Source organism: Cololabis saira, chromosome 21, assembly GCF_033807715.1.
Source record: "Cololabis saira isolate AMF1-May2022 chromosome 21, fColSai1.1, whole genome shotgun sequence".
In the NCBI taxonomy this organism is placed as follows: Eukaryota; Metazoa; Chordata; class Actinopteri; order Beloniformes; family Belonidae; genus Cololabis; species Cololabis saira.
This window is the reverse complement of record NC_084607.1, coordinates 36,514,944-36,532,958: the sequence shown is the minus strand read 5'-3', so window position 1 is coordinate 36,532,958 and position 18,015 is coordinate 36,514,944. Positions and strand designations below refer to the sequence as shown.

Genomic DNA, 18,015 nt, shown 5'->3' with positions numbered 1-18,015 from the left:
ACATTCAAGGCCTGTTTAAAATAAGGTATTAGATGCCATAATAGGTCCCCTTTAAGCGAAATTGGATAAAGCCGATCAAACGTGTTTTCCATGTAAACCTCAATTCGGAATTACTATTTCCATGTAAACTCGAAGGAAAATAGTGTCGTTCTGAATTATTTAATTCGGAATAATTAATTCCGAATTAAAAAACATCATGTAACCATGGCCACTAAGTATGGGAGGCCGCGAGAGCTAAACAACACTTTCAAATAGTTCCTTGATTAAAGAAAGAGATATGCACAATAAAACTGTATTTGCAGTGCTTGGACACTATTTTTCCCCTAGAACGAGGAATAAGTTCAGATTCCTTAAAAGAACAGGTGATTATCTGAAGACACCGCTAGAAAAGAGAAGCAGCCGTCTGCGTAACAGTGCTCATCTGCCGGGCTGACAAATATTAGGGGCTCTTCTCCATAAGCCAGCAAACTGTCTAACTTCACTGTAATATGAAGGAAACTTGTCTTTCCTTTTTTTTTCTTTTAAACATCTTCTTTTCACCAGACAGGGTGGGGTTTCTCTGGCCGGACATAGCGCGTGGAAGGATCACGTTATTCCGGCCAGAGGGGGCATGTATAGCCCAGGACTGTGTGCATGTTTTTGTGAGGGTAGCTCACATTAGCTACCCAAGGGAACACGGGGAGAACATGCAAACTCCACACAGAAAGGCTTTTTCTCCAACCCCGCCCAGGGTGCTGAAGTCATGGGAGACCTTAACAGCGTCCCCGGTGGGAATTGACCCAGGACCTTCTTGCTGTGAGACGGCTGCACTACCAGCTGCTCCACCGTGCTCCCTTCGTCTTTTCTTTTTTTAAATGTCAGTGCGTCCTTGGCTGAGCCAGACCTGGACTGCTGGAGCCCTCCTGCTCCCCAGTGATTACAGACTGCACCATGACGTTCAGGACATCTTTGCAACTGGAGTGCATGATAACGCCAGCTACAACGTTACGACTGCAGTTATAAGATGTGCGTAGAAATAATACGTTAAGATGCAGGTCTTATTCAACGGTGTCTTCTCCCAACAGCAACACAGAGGTATAGAGGGTGCACGCTTGGATGAATTTGACTAAAACTATCTGAAAAATAAATAAGGACACACAACTTATGAGGTAATAATGTGGGCGTGTCTTTGTATGTGAGAGGGTGGGAGGTTGACCGAGACAAACGGCAGACTGAGAGATGCCTTCCAGTGCGGAGGATGCTTTAGGAGTTAGAGAGATGCTCCAGAGACTGGTGTTTGAAGGGCTCTGGGGGGGTTTGAGGGATCAGGTCAGGTCAAAGGTAGAGCTACGGAAACAAAACTGCTCCTCTCAGTTCGCAGTGGACGTCAGAATAGTACAGCCATCCATACACATGCAAGCTTTGTTCGCATATACAAGTACTGTACCTTGTGTGTGTGCTTGCGCGCGTGTGTGTATGGGCGTGTGTGTGTGTGCATGTGTGCACACCTCTCAAAAATCAAAAGGCATGGCCAGAATTTCCTGCAAGTTTCTTTGTAGACGATGAACATGTGTGCTTGCTGGTGAGTATTTCACAAAAATAGAATAAGATAAAATAACATTTCCAGGGCACATTCTCGCAGATGAAGACAAAATCCAGCTTTCTTCACATCTCGTTGTATGTACAGGGAGCTCATAGTCACACTTCCTGGTCCTCAAAGACCTCCAGGAACAGCGGGGGGAAGAGTTCGTTGGGACACTCCACCTTCATGTGCAGGAAGCGGCTGGCGTGGCACGCCCCGATCATGCGCAGGTCCGTCACCTTCATCAGCAGCTTGGGCCAGAAGTGGGGGATGCTGTGGTTGCGGTAGTTGATGTAGTGCTCGAACGCCAGCAGGTAGGCTTCCTGGCACTGCTCGATCTTCTCCACACTGGTCAGCCCCGAACGGTCTGGGAGCAAAGAAGACAGTTATATTTCTATTGTCAACATGTGCATTAGAAAATGTGTAAAGAAAGACCGGAGGTCGTAACAAGGACAGGAAATGGTTGATGTGTGGAACCTTGTATGTTTGGGCCAATCCCAATACACCCCCTACTTTCTATCACTAGCCATAAAAAAGAAGCCACACATTTTAGAGCACTTGAAATCTTCCCAGGGGCCTGTCCCAATACTCCCACTACCCCTACTTTTCAGCACTACCCCTAAATTTTGCTTGCTACGTCACTGCGTGGTTTACGTTCGGGTACGTAAGCGATTGCGTAGTTACGTTTACACATACGTCACACCATATCAGGATTCCTGAAATTAAAACAGCTTTTAGCTCTGGGCTTCCTGATTTAGGAAGCCCAGAGCTAAAAGCTGTTTTAATTTCAGCTGTAGCGCTGTTAATATGCCACTTTATTAAGTTTTAATATTTTTTCACGCGTAAAAGTAACTGTTAAGATCCCCAACCTGGGCTCAGTTTATCCAAATAACGCCTGTTAAGAAATTTGATCGAAATTTGATCGCCCTGCACCGTCGTCCCGGGGAGAAACCTGCAGCTCTGTGGAGAATTACCGCTGGCTGAAATAAATCATTTAGGAAGATAAATGTTGGTTTAATAGATGAAATCTAACAGTTGTAGCTACGCCTGTTAAGAAATTTGCTCCGAAAATTTCGGGATGATGATGCCTGACGGCTCGGGAGCTGATTTATGGTTCCGCGTTAAATCCACGCAGAGCCTACGGCGTAGGCTCTGCGTTGGTGTAACGCGGAACCATAAATCAGCCTTTATTCTGGCGAGGTTTGAAAAAGACTTCGCAACAACAAGCAAGTGAGTGATTATGTACATTCACTGAGTGAATATTATGAAAGTAAGATATATATTTCTTGCTAGAAATGTAATCAAAACGCATTTTTATGCAGAAACTAACTCAAAATATTGATTTTATTCACTAAAAAATAAGAAATGTCCGCCATGTTTTTTTTTATTCAGTTTGCAAATGATGACGTAAAGCATTCTGGGTCAGCTAGTGTGAATCTGAAAACCCTCACTCTGAAGGACTAGATTCATATCCACTAGCCCTCGTTTTCCCCACTCTCCCTACATGCAAAGAGGAATTGGGACACCACTACCCTCACGGGAACGTGCAAAATTTAGGGGTAGGACTGAAAAGTAGGACTAGTGGAGGATTGGGACTGGGCCTTTGTCAAGCATGTGGCTGCAGCTGTGTTATGTGGACACAGGTTATACAGTAATCCCTTGCTATAACGCGGTTCACCTTTCACGTCTCGCTGCTTCACGGATTTGCATTGTGCATCGTGTTCTGCATTCTGATTGGCTAAATAGTCTCTGCGCTTCTTAATTTCCTGTGTCAATAACGTTGGTCGCTTAGCAACAATGCTGAGAACGGCCGATGGTGGCATGTCGGTAAAGTGTGCTGGCCATCGGCGTGTGTGCATTTAGGGGCAAAAAGTCACGTGCCCAGAGCACGGCTGCTGGAAGCTACTGTACGTGCATGAAAACAGTTTGGTGTTCTGTCACACACCAGCAACAACTGCAGTGGTGAGCGCTGTTTCATAACACAGAAGTCCTCTCTAATCTCCTCTGATCGCGAGGGGAGTTGTTGGTCCTTTTCAGGAAGAGCTTTTTTTGTAATTATTGATCATTTGTCAGAGATTTTTTTTGTCCTCATCATTAGTGCAAAGTTACTCTAGATATGAAACAGATAAGAATTATATGGTTGAAATCAGCTCATCATGAGCACTTTAAATGAACACATACAGTAAAACAATTCCCATTTTAAACAAATATCACACAGCCATTAATATTCAAATAATATTGGATGAACAAACGCATTTTGTGAGAGTTTGGCAGAAATTTGTTTCCAGTTTCAGAAGAAATGGGGGTTTAGTGAGCTGTAAAAACATCTGAAGGGAGGAACGGAGTGAACCGTTGGTATCTGAGTCTTCCGCCGTCTCGCTGTGTTTGTGTTTCTGGGAAAGAGTCCGTCTAGGAACCGACATCGTAGAGCGGCAGCTTCAAAAGTACATCACAGGTTTATTCTCACTTAGACCACGTGTTGATGTAACACAGGACTCATTTTCTTAAACAGAGACGTCAGCATCAGTGTGGAAATGAGACCAATCTAACCACGGCTGAAGAGTCTGAGCTCAGAAGCAACAGATTCATATCTTTTTCATGCGGCAGTGATTTCATACTTTACTCATATCTGATTCAAATCCTGAGGAAACCTCAACAGAAAAGTTCAGATGAAACAAGAGAGAAAATATGAACAAGTGCTACAATAGCACATCTCTCCATTGGTTTTATGCTAGCACTAAAGACTTGACTTCATTGTACTGTTTGAAATGCGTCATTTCTAGCAGTTAATGGTATTCTGGGTCTATCCTGGGCCCTATTCTGTTTTCGATCTTTATAAACAATATTACATCGGCTCTGACGAGCAGTAGCGCTCATCTCTATGCAGATGATACAATTCTATACTGTTCTGCTGATACTACTCAGTCGACTATTGAAACCCTTCAAATAGCTTTTGACGGCCTACAAGATACACGTTTCAAGTTAAAATTATTACTGAATCCAAACAAGACTAAATTTATGTTTTTTTTCCAGAAATGATGTTGACATGGACATGCCGCTGGGCATCAGGACACAGCAGGGTCAAAATATTGAAAGGGTTCCAGAATATAAATATCTTGGTATTTGCTGGATCAAAAACTCACTTTCAAGCATCATATCACCGTACTTGTTACAAAGCTGCGTCAGAAAATAGGGTATTTTCATAAACACAGAGAAAATGTTCCTATGTCCTGCAGAAAGCGGGTTATTGAGGCAGATCTTCCTGTCAGTTCTGGATTATGGTGATGTTATTTATCAACTCGCATCTGCTTCCACCCTAAAATCCCTTGATGCTGTTTATCACTCAGCTCTAAGATTCATCACTGGTGACAGTTATTCTACTCATCACTGGTGACAGTTATTCTACTCATCACTGCATCTTATATGAAAAACTTGGACTCCCCTTTCTGTCAGATATGACAGGCATTGGTTTCTCTTTGCCTAAGCCCTAACTGGAAGCTTCCTCATTCCCTCAGCTCCTTACTGAGGTGATAATGGCAGATACTCAACCCGCTCCTCTGATTTTCTCATGCTGGAAGTGTCATGTCCACGGACTGAGTTGGGAAAAACTGCATTTAGCTACTGCGCGGCTCACAGTTGGAACATTTTGCAACATGCATTGAAGTTGGAAACATTTGTGCAGCTTGGTCAATTCAAATCCTTAATTGCTGACCATTTTACTCATGTTTGTAATTGTTTTTAATTTTTCTCTTTTATTTTTATTGTATTATTCTTTTTATATGGTTGTTGTACATTCGGCATCATTGTAAATGAGGGCTCGCTCTCAATGATTTCTCCGAATTCAAATAAAGGTTGATGATTCATGCTCATCACATCTAAAACAGTTTCTCCAGACTCAGGGTTATGATGGGGAATGTTTTACGTATGAGGAAAAATTAAAGATGATTGGGTCTTAAAATTAAGTAAATACAAACTTAAATTCATAATTATTATGAATAACAATACGTTGTTTCACAAAAACAAAGTCAAAGTGCAGCCAGAATGTTTTTTGTTCCTTCTAACTTCAGCCATCTGACCAAGAGTTAACAAGGGTCAACGTTGTTCCACATTGGCAGAGAAGGTTTTGTCAATCTTTCATGGGCGTTACGTACATCCTCAGCTCTGCACATTCCTGACAAACATTTAAAGTGAAAATAAAGAGTTATTGCCAAGAAGCGTTGTTACAACAAAGAAATAATCTACCAAACGCAAATTTCCTGACTTTTTTGTGCTTAGCTTAGTTTGGAAATGTTCTTATAACCAGTACTGGAGTTGAGGGGGGATGAGGGGGGACGGCATCCCCCCCTGAAATAAAAACGGTCCAAATCATCCCCCCCTGAAATAAAAACGGTCCAAATCATCCCCCCTGAAAAACTGCCATCCCCCCTTTCCATCCCTTATGTCATTACATCAATGAATGTGGTTTTACTGCTATTTCAACATTTAGAGTCATCACCAGAAAAATAACACCAGAAAAACAATTTTCACCTGTTTCAAGTACATTTTCACTTGAAATAAGTAGGAAAATCTGCCAGTTGGAGAAGATTTATCTTCTTATTACAAGCAAAAAAATCTACTTGAAACAGGTGAAAATAGTTGTTTTTTCCAGTGATGAGTCTTGTTTTAAGTGTAATGAGATTTTTTTACTAAAATGAGACATTTTAACTAGAAATAGGACAAATATTCTTGTTAAGATTTAGAGTTTTTGCAGTGATCCATGTTACTTATCCTGTGAAGGACAGAGTCATATTGATAAGTTCAGAAAAGTGTTTTTTATTGTTGTGTTTTGATGTATTTGATGTAAGCCCAGTGGATATTTAAAGCTTACAGAAGGCTGCATTTAACTGCTGCTATGTCATTCCTGCAGTATTTCTGCAGCTGTTTTGGTCACTGCTATTATTTGTAATATATTATATTATTTGTAATCAGCACAAATTATCTGTCCCCATATGATTAGATCCACCATCCCCCCTGATTTTATTTTACAACTCGAGTACTGCTTCTAACCCTACTTGGAGTGATGAGCAGCAACAATTGCTGCAGAGCAGAAGTAAACAATTGTGCAGACTGCTATTATTTACACAACAGTTGCGAAATCTGTCTGCTAGAATTGAGAACTGCATTATGGGATACATTATGTGAGGTAGACTGTTCAGGCCCACACTTCAAATCTTTGTGAAAGCATATTTTCTGCAAAGTGCACCTGTTCCATTTGTTTCCATACTGCATACTACACACTGCTTCAATCAGTATGCAAAAGTAATAGCATGTGCAGTTTTGAAAATGGACTTACGTTTTGGAACCCGTAATAAGGAAATAATTATAATAATACAGAATATCCTAACCTCCCCCCACACATAAAACAGATAGACTCCATCACAACATTCAAAACCCACCTGAACTTGCTCACTCACTTTAACTAGTCACTGTGCACTACACTACACCAGTTTGTTTTATTTATTGATTTATGTACTTTTTGATTCTGTCTGTTGCTGCTTTTTCTTCTTCTCTGGATTCATTGTATTTTAACTTATAAAATGTATATTGTATCTTTTGTAAGGTGACTTTGGGTGACCTGAAAGGTGCCTCTAAATAAAATGAATAAAGAAATAAATTTGACTCTCTGTCCAGACTGAAGAAAGCTGCCGCCCACCAGAGGTGTCAAGTAACGAAGTACAAATACTTTGTGACCTTACTTAAGTAGAAATTTTGGTTATCTATACTTCACTGGCGTAATTATTTACTGTACTTTTTACTCCTTACATTTTAAAAACAGCCTCGTTATTCTATTTCATTTGGGCCTTTAATAAAAACTATCCAGTTAAATTGCTCCATCCGGATAGAGTGAATTTGGTTGTGGTTGTTTCAGATGTTCTTGTCCAGTTTTGTTCTTACATCCGTTCCCTCAGATTCCTGCAACTAAACTTGGATGTACATTCCAATAAAGGTTAGGATAAATGATAACATGAACATGAAGTTTGACTTTTTGCACCATTACAATATTTATAGGCAACTAGTCATCATATCTTCTGCTCTCTGAAACACATGTTAATGCTCAATAGTACACATATATGCTTCTTTAATATATTTGCATTATACTAAGATGCATTCATCTTCAATGGCTTTTGTCCTTACTGGCTTTTTCCCCCCTTACATTACTTTTACTTTTATACTGTAAGTAGTTTTGAAACCAGTACTTTTATACTTTTACTTGAGTAAAAAACTTGAGTTGATACTTCAACTTCTACAGGAGTATTTTTAAACTCTAGTATCTATAATTCTACCTGAGTAATGAATATGAATACTTTTGATACCTCTGCCGCCCACTAAGCTGGACTGAGCATTTGACGTGACGAGCGACACCTCACCTGAGCTCATGAGCAGCACAGCCTGCATCAGCGCCACCTCGGAGTCATCCAGGTTGAACTGCGCCAGGCTCCTGCCCAGATCAAAGATGGCGTCCGACACCACCCCCAACCCTCCGTTTTTCAGCTGTTCACGTTTCACCGCCATCTCGCCGTTTAGCGTCAGTGTCTCACTTTCGGGGTCGTAGCGTACGGCGGCGCGCAGAGACATGACCTCCATGCAGCAGCCCTTCAGCAGGATGATCTGGTCTTCACAAGGCAGCTGGCAAATGATCAGGAAATCATGTCAACATGCAAGGCTGTCCCTCCACAACAGGTGCTTTTACATTGATTGTACTTTGTTTATGTCACAGACTATTTAGTAAGATCATTTGGATGATTGAAGCCTGACTGACGGGTGGAGAATAAGCTGAAGTCAGTGACGGGTGGGATAGTACATGGATCCTTTCCCCCTGCTCCCGGGGTCCAACTAAACCACATCAAACACCATTTAGAGCTGCACTCATCTCTCTTCATAAACGTGATTATTGATCCGAATAATCAAGCTCCCATCATGACTCAAGTCACGGTCCTACACGAGGCCGGTTTTAGGGGTGAGCTGTGCCCACCCAAACGTGCGTCCTGCCCACCCAATCAAAGTTATGGGGATCCTTTATTTTTGTATAATTAATTTTTTTTATAAATATAAAAAAATATCACAGAATATCTGTACCGTTTCTGATTGGGTGGGCACTGCGCATCAAATTTAGACACAACAATGAACGCATACCGCAAAAGTTGTGTCTCGGCAGAGGGACCCGACGTCCCAGCAAAATGAGCACAACAGAGAAGTTCAGAACAGCAGACAGAGCACACACTGAAGGCTGATTTATGGTCCCGCGTTACACCAACGCTGAATGGTGCACGTCGCCACGTACCCTATGCCGTAGGCTACGCCGCAGTGGCTCCAGAGCCTGCACAGCACCGCAGCACCGCCACCCGCACCGGCGATCTCCGCCCTCGCCGTGATGGAGACGCCTCTCTCCATCCCGACGAGGGCGGAGAGCGCCGGGCACAAGCCAGTGTCCTATTTGTGCCGGTGTTCTGCCATTTTTTGCTGATTTGCCAAAAATGCTACCTAATGGTTTTCTACTTTTGCAGAGCTACAATTTTTGTGTTTTGTTTTTTTCTGTGTTTTACTCCCTAGCCCACTTCCTTTCCCCCCAAGTGGTCCTTGTCTCTTGACAGGCCGTTATTGTAAATAAGAATGTGTTCTTAAATATTTTTTTTTTTCATCCCTGATTTTTTACCCATTTCATCACCCAGTGCTCATACCTAGACAGTCCTTGGCATTGCTCCCCTCTGCCAACCCAAGGAGGGCCCTACACTGAGCTCAGGTCTCCTTCTTATCCTGAGGAGTGATGGACCGTAAATAAGAATGTGTTCTTAATGACCTGCCTGGTTAAATAAAGGCCAATGACTGAATGAATATCCAATAAAGCGATAGAATTGTTTGTTTTTTTTCTCTTTATCGTATAATGTTCACAAAGTGTAATGCAATTCATGTCATGGGTCGTGTATTTTGATGGATCAAATACTCAACATCCCATATTATCCATTTTACATCGTGCAAGAAATGATTGGCGTAGCAATCAAACTTTGAAAATCGACTGTGCGGATGCGCAGAACCACAAAGTAGCATTTCTCGGCAGGTAGCAAGGATTGGCAGAACACCGGTCCCAAGCCCGGGTAAATGCAGAGGGGAGTGTCAGGAAGGGCAATTAGGTTAGTATACTGTGGAGAAGATAGATGAACTGATATAGTGATAGCATAGTTTTCTATGTATTTCGGGGGTTTGACCCCCCAAAATGTTTTCGCCGCATCGCCCACCCTACATTTTAGTCTGCCTACCTTAGTGGGCCTCGCTAAATCCGGCCCTGGTCCTACACCATATTTAAAAGAAGACATATTTTTTTCTCCAGTCTTTTGCAGGTCTGCTATTCGTCTCCTGCTGTGCTGGAGGAAAGTACCCCTCTAGCGTGCTTTGTAGACACACAAATCAAGAAAGCTGGAGGAGAATGTTAAATGTGGCTGCTTTTGTTGAAACAGACGTTTAAGCTGTTCATTAAAATAACTGACAAGAGTGAGACATGTCCCAGAGGTACGTTCACATGTTTTAAAATTTTAAACTAATTAAGTATGCAGATGATATGGCCTTGGTTGCCTTGTTACTTAAATCAGATCCACATGGCGTAGATGCCTATCTTGCTCACACTGTGGCACTTGAAGGGTGGTGTCACACTAGCCAGCAAGATATTACTGATATTACCATACTGCCAGTCTTGCTGGATGGCCAACTAATGGAAACTGAGGAGAACTTCAAATATCTAGGCACAGTTCTAGACTCCCAGACAAGCTTCTTTGGAAACACAAGAGTATATTTACAAGAAATGTTCCCAGCGACTCTATTTACTCAGAAAGCTGAACAGCTTTAGTGTTAGTAAGCAGGTATTAGAACTTGTGTATAAGACCATGATTGAGAGTGTTTTGACATTTCACCTTTCTGCCTGGTTTGGTCACCTAAACTGTAAATTATTGAACAAACTGTCTAGGATTGTGTCAATGGCTAGCAAAATCATTGGCAAGCCCCAAAAGGCTTTGTGCCTACTGTACGAGGAGAGGGTAAGGAGGAAAGCTCTCTGAGCATCGCAGCTGACGGCTCCCATCCTCTCTCCAGAGAGTTGGTGCTTCTGAACTCTGGTAGGCGCTACAGAGTTCCTCTGGCAACCAAAACTATTTATAAGAAGTCTTTTGTCCCCAGAGCAGTCAACATTCTTAATTTGACAGAATGACCACCTGCATAACGGTGACACCTGCCAATAAAACTGTAGTATTGCATTATGTAATTGGCGACTCTAACCAGGTGCCTAGCAAAATAGAAGTGGTTGCAGTTCCCCGCCCTCCAAAAGTTTACCAAGCGCAGCGTGATAGAGGTGTTAATCAAAATAACCTTGTAAAAATTAAAACCAATGCGCATTTGGTACCAATTAGAGACCAAAAAATTAGATGCGGACTACTAAATATACGATCGTTAAGCTCCAAGTCTCTGTTAGTAAACAATATAATTACAGAGAGCAGGAGTGATATTTTCTGTTTAACAGAAACTTGGTTACAGGAGGAAGAGTATGTTAGTGATGAAGCATGTGACAGCACGTGGCCCCCTGCAGGGCTTTGAACTAGGACCCAACACCTTTGTGTTAGCTTCAACTTTCTACCCAGCTCCCTACCCACCCCCTGCAGAAGACACCTGGAAGTTGGTTCAAACAGACTTGAATCACGAGAACACCCTATGGGGTAAATTAGAAGTTAGTGACAGTCAGGCCAAATGCCAGATAATGACATTTGGCCACAGATAACATTTGATTGTAAATTACTTTTGTCTCTCACTTGAGTTGTTTATTCCTGCCTTTTGTTCGTTAAACTTCTTGTATAAAAACCTTGTACAAAATCACTCGAGGTCGGCACACCAACTCAGACACGATCTGTCTAGGTTCTCTCACCGCCGGCTTGCTGAATAAAAACTCACTATACCACAAAGCAGACTTCTGAACTGGTTTGATAAATTCCTCAACATTAGTTTGAATGAATCGACTCCGCCCGGCTACTTTAATCATCATCATTATTCCTAGAAGCACGGGCTGAGGCGGAGGAGTCGCAGCAATTTATAACTCCAGTCTTCAAACAAAATCTTAATTAATAATATGCTCAAAAGCCTCACGCTTAGTCTTAAACTCCAGAGGTGGAAATCAGAGAAGCCAGTTTTGTTAGTGGTAGTGTACCGGCCCCCTGCTGGTGCTTATCTAGAGTTTCTGTCTGAATTTACAGATTTCCTACCTGGTTTATTGATCAGTACAGATAAATTCATCATAGTGGGTGACTTTAACATTGATCTGGATGTTGAGAGCTCTATTTTATTTTATTCCTTTATAGCTCTTACGGTGTGTTTGCAGTGTATTTACATCCAAGGAATAAAAACATTGTGAACAATCAGTTTGAGAGTCAACCATCATCAGTCGGGGATGCTACAGAAATTATTTTTTATTTGTGTGCGGCCCGGTACCAAATGACCCACGGCCCGGTACCGGGTCGCGGCCCAGGGGTTGGGGACCACTGCCCTAATGGATAAATGTAACGCCACATCTGGCCTGTGGCCAGATATACCTCCCCCCCCCCTATCCCCGGTCATCCCGTTGCTGCTTCCACCTGCCTGCGTGGATGTCTGCTGTGTGCTGCTGATGTTGGTGTTCTGAAAGCTGACATTATTAGTCTTAAAGCTGGTACAGTTGCATCAAATCCAGACACTCAGAGTCCACGAATAGAAATCCCTGCCAAGACAACATACAAAAAAATGCTGACCCACAAAGGTCTGGCTATCAAGAGGATAAACCTGGGATATTTTGTTATAGATGTGGGGAGGATGGACATTTCAAGAGAGAATGTGAGGGTGGAGAAAATCTACTCAAAGTCAATAAGCGCCTCAGTAAACTGACAAAGAAATTGTCCAGTAGAGGAGCTTCCTAGCATCCCGGTGGTTGCAACACTTTCCACCAAGTGCAGAAACTCAGAGAGAAAAGTGAATGACACCGTACCTGAAGGCTTAGTGGGCCCTAGTTCTGTTGTGTCAGTACAGATTAAAGGCATCTAATCTAAAGCCATACTCGATTCTTGTTCTCAAGTAACTTTGCTGTACAGATTCTTCTACGACAGATATTTGACACACTTGCCATTGACGTCTATCGACACTTTGCAGACATGGGGTCTTAGTCCTGTCAGTACCCTTATGATGGCTATTCGTCACTTATGCTGGAGCTTTTGGAAGCGGACGTAGGATTGAGTGAGACCATAGATGAACGTGTTGGTGTGTCTCGATCCAGTTATGAAAGGTGCACATTCACCCAGTCTTCAGAAAGGTTTTCAATGAGATCTCACTTCTGCCACCTGTCACCGAAAACAACAAGAGAGGAACTGTGTGGTTCACTTAAACCAAACCTGTCAATTTACGGTCTGGGGGAGTTGCCAGAGTGACTGGTACATAAAGTTTCAGGGAGCGCACTATCCTCGTGGACTCACCTAATGACCCTGTGAATGAGTCACGGTTTCCAGATTAACTCCTGGTAAAACCAGAGTTACAGACAGACAAGAAGATATCTGTTCTAGTCAGAAACATGTCAGCATGAGACATTTCCTTGACAAAGGAATGCCGATAGCTCATCTGTTTCCAGTAGATGTTATGTCATCCCTTCATGAAAATAAAGAGTCTGATGTTGAGTCACCTGGAAAATTGATGCCCTCCTCTTTCAACTTTGGAGACTCACCAGTTCCTAAGGAGTGGAAAGAAAGGTTGGTGACAAAAATGATGGAAAGGAGCGAGGTTTTTCTCTCTGCATGAGTTTGATGTAGGATGCAGTAAAAGCACCCAGCACCCTATCAAAACCACAGATGACAAACCATTTCGTGAGGTCTCATTGGCTGCCGCCTGCAAATGTGGAGGCATTGAGACAGCATCTGTCGCAGCTAAAAGACACTGGTGTTATTACAGAGTCACGCAGTCCTTATACCTCACCCATTGCTGTCATGAGGAAGAAGAATTGGAAAATAAGGATGTGTGTGGATTTCAGGACTCTAAACCATTGCACTGTCCCAGATCAATACACGGTGTCAAGAATTGAAGATGCTTAGGCCTCTCCAGTGGAAGTAAGTGGTTTAGTTTGCTCGACCTTGGGATCCTATCAAGTGCTAATGACAGACTCTGACAAAGACAACACAGCTTTCATCTGCCCAGCTGGATTCTTACAAATTGAAAGGATGCCACAGGGAGTGACAGGGGCTCCTGCTACGTTTCAATGGAACAAACTGTCGGAGACATAAATTTGCTTGAGGTGTTGGTTTATCTCGACAATCTCATTGTGTTTGGAGCAACCCTTGAGGAGCATGAGACCAGATTGCTAAGGGTGCTTGACCGATTGAGAGAAGAAGGATTGAAGTTGTCACTGGATAAATGCCAGTTTTGTCAGCCATTGGTATGTTGGACACATCATATCACAAGATAGGGTATTTACTGATCCAAAGAAGACCGAAGCTGTAACTACCTGGCTGAGACCCAATACTGTGACTGCTTTGCGGTCATTTCTTGGATTCTGTGGGCACTACAGGCACTTCGTGAAGGATAAGTCCAAGGTAGCTCACCCGTTGAATCAGCTGTTGTCCAGTTACCCACCAGCTGCAAAGAAATGTAAAGGTAAGTGTGCTGCAGCCTTCGAGGAACTGAAGCGACGGCTTACTCAAGCTCCTGTGTTAGCTTTTGCAAATTCTCAGCTACTTTATGTGGTGCATGTAGATGCTAGCCGAGAAGGGCTAGGAGGAGTGTTGTACCAGGATCAGGGGGAAGGATTGAAACCCGTGGCTTTCACCGTCGAAGCTTGACCCCTTCAGATAATAATTATCCAGCCCATAAATTGGAATTTTTGGCACTGAAATGGGCAGTGTTGGACAAACTGCATGTTTATCTATATGGGACTAAGTTTGAGGTGGGGACAGACAACAATCCTCTGACATACATGTTACCGTCTGCCAAGCTGGATGCGACGGGTCACTGTTGGCTTGCTGCCCAATCTACATATGACTTCACTCTCAAATACAGATCAGGTGTTCAAAATATTGATGCTGACGCTCTCTCTCGTCGCCCACAGTACACAGAATGCTATCCTGCAAGCTCATTGTAATTTTGCTTCTTTGAGCGTCAGAAATATGCCTGTTGTGAGTGTCACTGTGTTGTCAACTGCTCAGCAGGAAGATTCAAGCAACGGACAAGCGGCTCTGAGTAATGGCAACATCAACGAAGTTGAGAAGAAGAAACATCAAGCTTGCTTACTGTTGAGAGTGGGACAGTTTACAGATGCAGAAAGGAGTAATGTATCACATTTTAACTCCACCAGGAATTTCACGCTATTCTCAGTTGGTACTGTACTACCAGAAAAGTACAGAAACACAGTAATGAAGTCACTGCATGATGACTCAGGTCGTTTGGGCCTCAATAAGACATATGGCCGGATCAAAGATCGGTTCTACTGGCCTCGGATGAAGTCAGAAATTGAAGAGTATTGTAAGTCTTGCGTGAGGTGCATAAAAAGAAAGACTTTACCCAAGAGAGTTGCACCCTTGTCTCATCTACAAAGTGATGGACCATTTGACCTTGTTTGTATGGACTTTCTGTCCATTGAGCCCGATTTGAGCAATGTCCTGGGGCCTCATGTACAAAGGGTGCGTACGCACAAAAACATGGCGTACGCCCTTTTCCACGCAAACGTTCAGATGAATCAAGAGTGAAATGACCATGGAAATGTGCGGTGCCCGACGCCAACTTCATGGCTGGCGTACGCACGTTTCCACAGCTATTGGTCCGTTGGCGACACTTAGTGGTGATGCTGGGAAACTGTTAATAATGTGAAAACAATTAGCCCTCAGAGTGATGTGCACTTCAGAGACGCACTGATGAACAATTAACACATTCAACTGTCTGCAATTACACGAGTGGATATAAAAGCAAAGTGGTGCAGAAATACCATTAACAACTATGGCAATTTCAGTGTTAGAAGATATCGCAAATGGCGCAGTAAGAAGAGAAAGAATATTTAGCCGGTTTTCCTAATGTAATCGGAGCTATTGACTGCACACACATTGCTATAAAAGCACCATCACTGGATGAATATGTGTACGTTAACAGGAAGCATTTTCATTCCATTAATGTACAGATTATATGATTAATTTATGTTATTTGTGAAGTTATTTCTTGGAAAAAGGGGCAGATCAGATAAGATTCTTCTTCTTTCTGCTTGCTTTTCATTCACGAGTTAAGAACATTTGTATTTGTATTGAATTATTTTATTTGTTTTGAATGAAATAAAGAATATTAAAAAAAAAAATGTAACAGGTGTCAAACTGAATCCCAGAAGGGTCGGTGTCCTGCATGTTTTAGATGTTTCAGTGCTTCAACACACCTGATTCTAATTAATCATCGTCACCAGCTTGTCATCAAAGTCTGGATAGTTCTGTTGATGACACAGCTCCTTGTATCATGGTGCAATTAAACAGGGAAACTGGCCCTCGAGGGCCTATTTAAATACATTTGCATATTTAAATGGAGGCGTGGACAGGGAGGAGTCTGGTACTCCTACATGTGCGCTCAATTCCACGTTGATTGGGATGTACAAAGGAAATGTGCTTGGATTCATGCCTACGCACAGTTTCATACATCTGGATTTTTTTGTGCGTAGGACGTTTTCTGGATTTAAGCGTACGCCATGTTTCAGTAGGAAATCCACGCAAGTCTTTGTACATGAGGCCCCTGGTCATTACTGATTCCACTCGCTACTAGGGATGCCCCGACACCGTTTTTTTCACACATAGTACGAGTACAAGTATTTTAATTTGTGTACTTGCTGATACCGAGTACTGATACGATACTTCTACCACAAAAATAACTAGGCTAAAAATGTTATAAAAAAATGCAATGAATTGGAAGACAGGTTTTATTTGCAACAGATAAATTCAATAAAAATAAATAAAATGAGTAGAATAACTATTTTAAACAAAACTCCTCTGCGGCCCGGTCAGCCCCCCGGCCACGCGCCGCGCCGACAGCCCGCTGAGTCCCAACACGGCCGTGGGTCGTCTCTTTCCATTGTCTGTCGCTTTTGCAGAACCTGAGCTAATGTTGGCTGTTGTGTTCTTGCAGTAGCATTAGCAAACTCCGTAAACTCAGCTTTATGATGCGCCTTGAGATGTTTTATCAAGTTGCTGGTATTAAACGACGTATTCTCCTTTCCTTAGCATCAGTAGCTTCAGTCTGCTTTGCTTCTGTCGTTGTCCCTTATTTTGAAATATGTTCACACTGCTGACGTCCCGCTGCATTAATTGTTGCTATCTTGCCTGAAACGGCGCTGCCAGTCTCACTCATGTATCACTCTCTTCTCCTCACCACGCTGAGCTTAGCCGACTAGCGGCTAACCGGAACAGCCGGCTGAGCAGCGGCGAATCGGCGGCTGCTCCGCCGCCAGGCTGCACACTCACCCGGGAACATCTCCCCCTAGAGTCACTAATCTGTAACTACAACAACAATGAAGTGGTATCGGTGCGTGGTATCGGAGAATTTTTGCGAGTACGAGTATATGAGAGCAGTATCGGCCCCGATACCGATACCAGGACCAAAAAACTTCTACTATGGCAAAAGTGTGACTGGAGAAATATTTTGTCCATTATGGATTGCCTAAGAGGATGCACAGTGATCAGGGCAGAGATTTCAAAAGTCGCCTTGTCCACAAACTCAAACTCAAACTTTATTTATTTATATAGCACCAAATCATACAATATAAATGCAACACATGGTGCTTTACATGCAGAATAAAATAACAATCAAAAACACAATTTAAAACATCCCATACGACCCCACGCGTACACACACACTCACTCACACTCATACACATGTGCACACACTCACACGCCCACACACACACACAGTAAGTGGACTGGTGACATGGCTTAGCACTAACGATTCAGGTGAGGAAAACACTACCTATGGGTGGCCGTCCACACCGAGAGGCATCACCGACCACGACCACAAGGAGCATCGCCACAGAGACCCCCCCCAACCCGGACAGACCGGGGCAGACCCCACACAGAAGGTGGAGTCCCACCCCCAGCTATCCAGGCCTGAGGGATCCCCATGACGACACCCCCATGGGCGGAGCAGGCACACCTCCCAGTGTGAACGACCCCCCTGAGGAAACACTGGAGCTAAAAACTAAAAGATTAAAAGAAAGTAAAAAATGCCTAAAAGTGTAAAATTTTAGAGAAATCTATACAAAACTTAAGATGAATAATAAATAACATAAAATAAAAAGTCACTAAAATGGATTAAAGTTTTAAAAATAATAACAAAGCTAAAAAAGTAAACACAGTAAATAGCTGAAAAGACTAGGTAAATGAGATCAGATAAAAGCCAAACTAAAAAGG

General features: G+C 42.7%; 1 protein-coding gene across 4 annotated transcripts in view; it reads right to left on the bottom strand.

The window, feature by feature from the left end:
- Positions 1-645: 645 nt before the first annotated feature.
- LOC133422616 (thyroid hormone receptor alpha) overlaps positions 646-18,015 on the bottom strand; it is a 139,289-nt gene continuing 121,919 nt past the window's right edge. For 2 of the 4 annotated variants that reach the window (XM_061712637.1, XM_061712636.1), the window contains exons 9-10: positions 7,969-8,227; positions 651-1,928 (exon numbers count right to left, since the gene is read on the bottom strand). In XM_061712637.1, coding sequence (XP_061568621.1) covers positions 1,678-1,928; positions 7,969-8,227 — 510 coding nt within the window. In that variant the 3' untranslated portion in view covers positions 651-1,677. Of the gene's footprint in view, positions 1,929-7,968; positions 8,228-18,015 lie in introns of all 4 variants that reach the window. The other 2 variants (XM_061712639.1, XM_061712638.1) reach the window with 2 other exon arrangements.